General features: G+C 38.1%; 2 protein-coding genes across 2 annotated transcripts in view; both read left to right on the top strand.

The window, feature by feature from the left end:
- Nucleotides 1–189: 189 nt before the first annotated feature.
- On the top strand, nucleotides 190–7,954 carry ftsj3 (FtsJ RNA 2'-O-methyltransferase 3). Its single transcript, XM_028028720.1, has 21 exons — nucleotides 190–382; nucleotides 512–617; nucleotides 1,010–1,056; nucleotides 1,142–1,221; nucleotides 1,336–1,435; nucleotides 1,516–1,710; nucleotides 2,178–2,293; nucleotides 2,448–2,552; nucleotides 3,258–3,358; nucleotides 3,757–3,843; nucleotides 3,931–4,098; nucleotides 4,194–4,329; nucleotides 4,460–4,647; nucleotides 5,172–5,286; nucleotides 5,445–5,526; nucleotides 6,050–6,206; nucleotides 6,352–6,446; nucleotides 6,620–6,722; nucleotides 6,908–7,091; nucleotides 7,207–7,301; nucleotides 7,412–7,954. The coding sequence occupies exons 1-21, from the start codon at nucleotides 316–318 to the stop codon at nucleotides 7,659–7,661; spliced, it is 2,577 nt and encodes an 858-aa protein (XP_027884521.1). The 5' UTR covers nucleotides 190–315; the 3' UTR covers nucleotides 7,662–7,954.
- An 886-nt stretch (nucleotides 7,955–8,840) lies between these two features.
- LOC114150781 (uncharacterized) overlaps nucleotides 8,841–9,592 on the top strand; it is a 4,423-nt gene continuing 3,671 nt past the window's right edge. Inside the window, exons 1-3 of the mRNA XM_028027474.1 lie at nucleotides 8,841–8,959; nucleotides 9,198–9,282; nucleotides 9,359–9,406. Coding sequence (XP_027883275.1) covers nucleotides 9,208–9,282; nucleotides 9,359–9,406 — 123 coding nt within the window. The 5' untranslated portion in view covers nucleotides 8,841–8,959; nucleotides 9,198–9,207. The remainder of the gene's footprint in view (nucleotides 8,960–9,197; nucleotides 9,283–9,358; nucleotides 9,407–9,592) is intronic.

The following is a 9,592-nucleotide window of genomic DNA, read 5'->3' as shown; positions in this document are numbered from 1 at the left end:
GTATTAAAGTACAGTAACGAAGTACTTCTACTTCGTTTCATCCCACCACGGAATGTAGTCAACTATTTGGCATAAGTACAGAAACAGTAAGAACAGTAACCCAACCAGAAGCGCTTTTTATAGAAGTTGGGTTGCATTATACAAAGCTGACAGCAGGTGGTGCCATCTTCTCTGAACGACAGGGAAACACCAGAAGAAGAAGAGAGCGTGACGTTAAACATCTGCGCAGGGACATTCACACGTGTTGTTTTCATGAGTTTGGGACAGTTGTGACTTTTCAGCACCGGAGTCCAGTTTTAACAAACCAGGATAAAGATGGGGAAGAAATTAAAAGTAGGAAAGACGAGGAAAGACAAATTCTACCATCTTGCGAAAGAAACAGGTACCGTAATGTTAGTAGAAAACACCAGAGGCAGAGACTCGTTGGTCGGTGTTAGCATTAGCTCTTGGTTAAGCTTTAGATTTTAGAAGATTTTATTGTTACATAAGGTTCGTTTTTCGTTGTCTTCAGGTTATCGGTCTCGGTCTTCCTTCAAACTCATCCAGTTGAACCGTAAGTTCCAGTTTCTGCAGAAAGCGAGGGCTCTGGTGGATTTGTGCGCTGCTCCTGGAGGATGGTGAGCAGCCTGACTACTTTTATCTCTAACATTACAATATCTTCAGACAGAGTGTGAAACACGACTGAGCTGTCTGAATAAAGGAAAGATAATTATCTGCATTTGACTAACCAGAACGATCCCTGGCATCGCAAAGATTTTGTGATTCAAGAGAGCAAAGTACAACATTTATGCATTTGAGTAGAATTTCTCTAGTTGTATGTCAAAACAAATAATTTTAAAATCATCAGAGGACCTTTCAATGATGTTAAGGTCATGTATGTAAAGTGTAAGCTTGAAATGAATACTGTTGGACTTTTGTACAGAAACCTTCTAAATAATGGCATACATTTGCATTTAATAAAATAAAGATTGCTGAATAATCTAATTATGATTGGAAATGTCATTTCCAGGTTGCAGGTAGCATCAAAGTTTATGCCTGTTTCAAGTCTCATCATTGGTGAGTATAGTGTTAAAACACAGATATTGAATTAAATTATCTGTGTGCTTGGTATGACAATTAAAATTGTCTGTGTTCCTGTCAGGTGTCGATTTGGTCCCCATTAAGCCCATTCCCAACGTGGTGACACTGCAAGAAGACATCACGACTGATAAGTGCAAACAGGTGTGAATGCCACTCAGTTCTTTTTCTACTAAACAACGAGTTCACTTTAAAACTGTGCTACAGTGTTAGAGAGTGGAGTTTGTTTGTTTGAGATGTTTTCTATTTCCCAATCAGGCTCTCCGTAAGGAGCTTCAAACTTGGAAAGCAGATGTGGTGTTAAATGACGGAGCCCCAAATGTGGGAACCAACTGGCAGCATGATGCCTTTTCCCAGGGTAAGATAAACAAAAACATTGATTAAATTGTTCATTTCTGCTTTTGAACTAGATTTAAAAATCTCTCATTTCCTCCTCAGCTCACCTGACCCTCATGGCTCTGAAGCTGGCCTGTGAGTTTTTGACCAAAGGCGGCACTTTCATCACAAAGGTTTTCCGCTCCAAAGACTACCAGCCGCTGCTGTGGATCTTCCAGCAGTTCTTCAAGAAGGTGCAGGCCACTAAGCCTCAAGCATCCAGGAACGAATCTGCAGAAATCTTTGTTGTCTGTCAAGGTAGGTGACAGCTACAGATGTGACTGAAACATGTGTTCTGATTTTAATATATTTAGTTATTTGAAAGGTTAGGACTTACCTTGACAGCCTTTTCAGCCATTCTGACGAAGTCTATAAATGGAGGAAATAAAAAAAACAACTAGTTGACGGTTATAAGAAACATCTCAGATGTTTTTTCAGATCAGAAGGGAAACATTAATTATAAACGGTGTCCAGTGTTTCTCTCAATTGAAAAAACAAATTTTTTGTTGATATTAGCAAGGTTAATTGCTAACAGGTGTGAATGCCTGTAATTAAATTTCTTTTTACCCTGAGATTAAAAAAACAATTTAAACATTGACATGCTAACATTAAATAATAAAAAATTCAAGGTGTACTATTCCTTTTATTATTTTTCATTCTTTGGATAACTTTGTGTGTAAAAGCATTTCTGCATATCTAAAACAAGCTCTTGTTGTGTTGAATAGGTTACGTCGCCCCAGACAAAATCGACAGTAAATTCTTTGACCCCAAGCATGCCTTCAAAGAGGTGGAGGTGCAGGCCAAAACTGTAAAGGAACTCGTCGCTGAGAAGAAGCCAAAGGCAAGCACAATTCACCTCTTTATATCAGCTTCATGGAACAATAAAAAATTATCCTGATGTTGATGTAGATGACATGTTGTGTTATAAATGTACTGGGAAGCAAAGATCCCAGATATTTGACCTGCCATTGACCAAGCAGCTGTGTGCGTTCTAGGCGGAGGGATACACTGATGGTGATTTGACGCTGTACCACAGTTTTACAGTGACGTCTTTTCTAAAGGCCGAAAACCCTGTCGACTTTCTGGCAAAAGCCAGCGAGGTAAGATTGTTGCCGTTACCTTCTACCTTTAAACAAACCTGTTCCTTTTTTAATTCTTCTGTGGAAGAATCATTTTAAGCAAACACAACTGAAATTTACTCATTATTTGGCATGTTGCTTTTTTTTTCTTTCTTTTTTTTTTAAACAAAATGTCAAAACAATTTCAAAAAGTTTGCAAAATTGTAAGTTATTGATTATTTCCCTTTCTGGTCAAGGATAGAAACATGTCATGTTTCCAGATAGTTTTACTCTTGTATGTTGCTGATCAGTAGAAATTTGAAATTTAAGTTAATTGATATTTAAAAATAATAAATTCTTATCTGTCATTTGCAACATTATAGTATGAAGTTAAGATTATTCAGGTGTTGAAAAGACACTAAAGGAAATAATGGCCCACCTGTCAGTGCTTCTTGATTTCATGTCAGTGTTTTAAACTGGATTGTTGGTTCTTAAACTATTTCAAACAGCCTTTATGACTCTGTAGATCAAAAGTCAAGCTCATTGCTTTTGTTATTATACTTGTGGGAACATATTTGTAATAAATTCCTTTTACAATTAATTGTTCAGACAGGTCTAATGTCCAGAATCTTAAGAGTTATCAGGACAAATTAGAAATGTCTTATTAATGTCTGTGCTATAGCAGACATTAATAAGGTCATTAATGGGGTCAAAATATCTATTTTAACTCTTCTTCCGTTCTTTCAGATCACATTTGACAATCCACTCTTGGAATCTCACTCTGCCACCAGCAATGAAATAAAGGAGTGCTGTCGGGATATCAAAGTCCTGGGGCGCAAAGAACTCCGGTGGGTCATTTTATTTTGTCTTTATTGAGTGATTTTGATTCAACTATTGAAGTTAAAATTAAGATTAACACTTTTTAGTTCTTTGCATACATATCAAGAAACTTTAGAATAAATTTTAAAAAAGAACATGAGTATTTACAATTAAAGAATGGGACCAAAGTAAAACACATAAGTGTCTAAAATAACTCAGACCAAGACACAGCCAAGTTTTGGTGCTTATTGCACTTCTTCACATTAATTTTAGCTAGCTACACATGCATACTTCTTCTATTAAAATACATAATGAAATAATGCAGCTTAATTTTGCTCTACCTTTGCATTGAAACCTTTGATTTCAAGATGTGTCATTACTGCACTCTTACATAGGTGTTGTTTTTTCCTCCTCTGCCCTCATTAAGTTTGCTGCTGAGTTGGAGAGCAAAACTTAGACGATATCTAGCAAAGAGACTGAAGGAAGAGGCCAAGCAACTTGACCAGGAGATCAGGTAAACACGTTTACTCTCTTAAAACCACAAAATGAAGTTTTAATGAAATGTCACAGGGCATTTATAAAAACTCTGCCTTGTTTGTAGTTTAACTTCAGATGAGGAGGGCATCAACTCAGAAGATGAATCTGGTGTAAAGAAGAAAAAGAAAGAAAAAGTTGACGAGAACAAGGAAAAAGATGATGATGATGAGGAAGATGAAATGGAGAGAAAACTGGCTGACCTAAAAGCTCAGGAAGTGGCTGAGCTCAAACGGTTAGTTTTTACGTTTCAGGTGCAGCTTAACCTCAGTATGTTTTGCTTTATTGCTATGATGTGTGTATATATCTTGAGCTTTGGTGCTTCATCAGGAAGAAGAGGAAGCTGCTGAAGGAGAGGAGGAAGCAGAGGGAGAGAGTGGAGCTGAAGATGGACCTGCCAGGTGTCTCCATCGCCAGCACCACCGACTCATCCTTGTTTTCCTTATCTTCTCTCAAGAAGCAGCAGGTTATGATCAAACACAATTAAGAACAATAATGAGCCAGTATAATTATCAGCTCTTGTTCTCATTTCCACATGGAAGTGTGATCATGTTTTTCTAGTTGAATTAAAACCTTCTTTGATATTCTTCCTTCAGGTGCTGACTGATATCTCCAAAGGGGACATGGAGGCTGCGGGTAATCTGGGAGACGGAGACGGTGACATCTACCTTTCAGATCAGGACGAAGATGTGGATGAAATTTCCCTGGCATCTGATTTGGATGAAGAGGATTTAGAAGAAGTGCAACAGAAACAAAAAGAGCTGGAAAAAAAAGCGCCGAAGAAGTAAGTGATGGTTTTATCTTACAAGAAGACGTTACAGTAATCCCTTGGCTTCAGGGGAGACACAACCAGAAATGAAGAAATCTCATATTTTCAGCTTCAATTTAGATTAATAAACAAGTAAAGTTACTTATCCTTCACTGAATGAAACACAGTCTAATAACAAATTATTAGCCTAAAATTATAAAGGAAATTGATGAGTAAGCTCCTCACTCTGATTTCTAGAAAACCTCCCATCTTGTTATGTAAATCTGTTTTGTCTTAACATTTTTTGTGTTAACAGCCTTCAATAGAAATATCTCAAAGAAAAATCAGATGATGCTTGTTTAAAACAGACAAGCAACAGTTATTCCTGATGCTGCTGAGACAAATATGTCATAAATTTTTTATTATTTTTATTATTTAGATTAATACAAAGTATTAAGGAAAAATATGGAATACATACATTTTTGCCATGTCTGAGACATGTTTTTAAAACAGTTTGGTTTTGATAGAAAATAATCACCATTCCTAATGTTATTACTCAGAGTGAAGTTTACTAAGGAAGCTGAGGAGGAAGAGGAACAGGATGGTGGCTTGCTGGTAGAACTGGAAGGAAAGAATGAAAAGTTGGAGCGAGAAACAAACATGTGGTTCAGCAAGGTTAGTCCATGCATGCATTTTTTCCTAATTCAACTTCTGTAAGTTTAAGTGCTCCTTCTGTATTTCACTTCAAATCACATTCCTTTGATTGGTTGTTTAAGCCTATTTCACACTCAATCATATCTCGGTTTTTATCTTTGTTTTCGTTCCTTCTTCAGGGCATCTTTTCAGAAATTGACCTGGAAGGTGATGCAGAGAATGAACTCAAACAGACAGAGTGGCTCCAAACCAAACAGTCAGGTAAACAACCGTCTCCAATCCTTCATATCTCAGAATGTCTCATTTAAAATACCATGAAGAATGTTTGCAGATTTCTTTTGTTTTTTCTTTTTGGCCACATTTCACTATGAAAATAGCTTGAGTTATTTCAGTCTTCAAACTGTCATTACATTTATTTGCTTTACTAACTTTAGCACCAATATTAACTTTTCAACTCAACTTGACTGTGTTGTTTAATCTCCAATATTGCATCTGTAAACTAGTGATTCCTGTTCAAAAACCTTTTTAAGTGGTGGAATTGATACAATTTTACTAATAGTAAAATTTTACTAGTGATGTAAAAGACTCATTACTAGTAATGGCTAAAAACAGCTTTTATATCTGTTTTTTCACATGGGGCCACATTAGTCTGAAGTACAACAGTTTGTGTTTATTCAGGTTATCTTTTTCTATTAAAGTGAAACTGCTGTGACAACATACAGAAAAAAAAATGTAACGGGTTACTATTTTACAGCTCTGTAAATCTATTAAATCGGTTTTGTAGGGAGAGGGAGAAAGAGGAAAGCTGAAGAAGAGAGTGAAGATAAAGTAGAAGACGAGGAAGAAAAAGAGGAAGTTGCTCCTGCAGAGGTGGAAACTCCAGAACCGTCACAGGAAGCAACAGAGGAAAGCGACTCGGACGACAGCAGCGATGATGAAAAGTAAAACTTGATTTTCTCTGACTGGGTTGTATTTCCTCCAAAATGTACAGAGTTAATGGAAGAAAAATTTAAGCTTAAATAGTTGAGCACTGCTGCTGCAGCCACAACGTCCACTGATATGCGAGTCTCACTTATTTTGTTTCAGTGAGATTACAAAAATGAAGCAAGCCATGGGATCCGGAGGGGCAGCAGGAGGGGCTGAAGATGACAACTTCCAGGTTGTTCCTGTTGAAAGCACCAGTGAGTATAAAAGCCTCCATGAGAACAGAGAAATGTAAGCTTTGTGGGGGAAAGAGCATTTTATCTGACCAGGACACAAGAAGTCAAATGCTGAAACCTTAGCTTTCTCCTACTGCAGAATTTGTTTAATAGTTGTTGAACTTTGTATTAAAAATGTTTCTTTTGGTTTTCAGGTAAAAAGGCCCGTATCCTGGACGCAGAGGGTCTGTCCCTCGGCTGTGAGATCGCTACATCCAAGAAGAAAGCCAGAGATCTGGTAGACTTCTCTTTCCACAGGTAAATGTCTGCTTTTGGAAGTCATACTTCATAAATGTGCATACCTCTTCCAGCAGAGAATACACAAAACTATTATTATTATTCTTATTGCTGTTTCTTGATGCATTAGACACAATATGAACTACACAGTTGGGTTTAATGAATTTTGAGTCCGTACAGAGGGGCTGATTGTTTCTGCTTTGCAGGTTTGCCAACTCTGACGAGCCATGGGAAGTACCGGAGTGGTTCCTGGATGATGAACGCAAACACAGGACACGACCGATGCCTGTCACCAAGGAGATGGTGGAGGAATACAAACAGAAATGGAAAGAGATCAATGCCCGGCCAATCAAGCGGGTGGCTGAAGCGAAGGCCAGGAAGAAGAGAAGGGTAAGAGAAAAACGCTGTGAAACTAGGTCAGATTGGGGATATACAGAAGGATTGAAATCATTATAATTTAGAGAATGGACAGAGATTAAGTCTAGTTTCTGTTGGATTCATCTAGATGCTGAAGAAGATGGAGCAAGCCAAGAAGAAGGCCGAGGCTGTCGTCAACACTGCCGACATTTCTGAAAGAGAGAAGATGGCTCAGCTGAAGAGGTTTGTTTGGACAACTGTGAGACTGGAGCTGCAGTTGTTTACTGGTTGATGCTAACTTAAAAAAAAAATATATATATACTAATCAAGTTTCTTTTTCCGTATTCTGTCAGTATCTACAAAAAAGCAGGCGTGAAAAAGGAAAAAAGAGAAGTAACATACTTGGTAGCCAAAAAAGGAGTTGGTAAGAAGGTGAGTCGGCCTCGTGGAGTGAAGGGACTCTTCAAAGTGGTGGACGGACGCATGAAGAAGGACATGCGGGGGGTGCAGAGGAAAGAACAGCGAGGGAAAGGAAAAAGAGGAAAAGGAGGAAAAGGAAAAGGACGACAGCCTAAAGGTGGTAAAGGGAAGAGAGGAAAATAAATGAACTTTCTCCTTCTCTTTGACACATACGCATCAAGCTTCTCTGTGACGAACACGTGAACTGGAGTTTATTTTTAAATACTGTTTTCAGGTAAATATGACTGAAAGAGTATTTAAGCCTTGGAGACTTTGGACCTGTCCTGGTGGTGTTTAAGCTGATGTTACTTGTACATCTTTTTTAAAGATGCTTTTCCTCCCAGCAGATGAACTGCAGTTTATCTTATCTACAGTAAATGCATTCATGATGTTTTGTAAATATTTACAATTTGACAATAAATGTCTTACTCAGACTAGTTGGTATATGCTTGTTTTCATTTTCACGTTTTGTTTTATATTTGGTTTAGACAGATCTGTAGGTCTGAGGTCTTTAAAGGTTTGGAAAAGTATGACATTTGCAATGCTGTAAAAACAACAATCACTAACAGAATTCTTCAGTTTTTACTTTTTTGTCACATTCAGGGGTCCCCAAAGTCGGTCCTCGAGGGCCGGCCTCCTGCACGTTTTAGTTCTCTCCCTGGTGGAACCAACAACCTTTTCAGCATGTCAGTTTTCTTCTTAGGCCTTCTAACCAGCCATCATTGGATCCAGGTGCATTAAACTAGGGCGAGAACAAAAACATGCAGGATGCCGGCCCTCGAGGACAGACTTTGGGGACCCATGTTTCAAATCACTGAACAAACTTTAATTCAAGGTAGATAATCAGATTAAATGCAAAATACAGTTTTCAAATGATCATGAAACTATTTTTTGCTATAAAATATTGCAGATAGTCGCCACAGGTAGTGATTACATACATTTGTGTTCGATGATATAGGGGAGAGCGGGGTATTGTGAGCCATTTTTTACATTTGTTTCCCTATAGGCAAGGTAAAATGATGTATCAGTAAAATGTAAACATTTCCTATTAATTTGGGATGTTTCCTAGCTATGGAAGTTATCAGAATATCGTCAAGACAAAGGACAATGAAAATATGATTGTTTTTAAAAAAAGTGGTCCTGTGTCTCACTTTACCCCAGATCAGGGGTAAAGTTAGACAGACCAGAAAAATCAATGGGGTAAATTGAACCATTTGGGGGTAAGCTGATACACTTACGTTTTCCACTTTAATACTACCATAACACATGTTGTAACAATTTTAATCCTGACTGACAACCTAAGCTTTACATTTACAAGAAGGCGGAGCTCATAGGAATCTTTATCGGACCGCTCCTCCTCAAACTCCTGCAGCCCATTTACGTAGTACACCGGGCATTTCGACAACAATATCTTAGACGCCATTAAATCTCGATATTTCACTGTGAGTTTTTACCGTTCGTCTCTCCTCACCACATTTTCTGGACGCCGCTCTGTTTTTTTCCATAAATAAGTTTGTCGACCGTGCTTTCACTTTCGGTTGATACTTGTAGGGTTAGAGACGGTGTGAAGTCCGCCACATTAATGCCATCCATTTTATTTTACGTTGGCTGAAAGTCTTATGTTGTGAAAACTGCATTTTTTGCATTATCAGCCAGCTTTTATTGCTGCTATTTTTCCAGACGTGAACAGATGGACGAGTGGCTAGACCCTTATGACATGCTCAACTATGATTCAGTTGCCAAAACTATGCGAAAGACGATAAAGGTCAGTTTATATCTATTTTTATACAGAATTTTTTATTTAAAAATGAGTCCCAGCGTTCATTTTTCTCTGTATTTAGACTGAGCCACAGTCCAGTAGTCAACATGTGGAGGATCTGCAGAGACAGGTTAGTGCTTCAACAGGGCGCATGCAGAAACACTGTTTAAAATGCTCAAAATAAATAATTGTGATCTAAAATCTGTTGGGGTATACACCCCCCCACCCCCCCCCACACACACACACACCTCATCAACATTAAAATGTTTGACATCAAAAATGTTTGAGGGCTGCATGGTAGGGCAGGTGATGTAAC

The sequence above is a fragment of the Xiphophorus couchianus genome, chromosome 9, assembly GCF_001444195.1.
Source record: "Xiphophorus couchianus chromosome 9, X_couchianus-1.0, whole genome shotgun sequence".
NCBI classification, from domain to species: Eukaryota; Metazoa; Chordata; class Actinopteri; order Cyprinodontiformes; family Poeciliidae; genus Xiphophorus; species Xiphophorus couchianus.
Note: the sequence above shows the minus strand (reverse complement) of the source record. Positions and strands in the feature narration are given on the sequence as shown.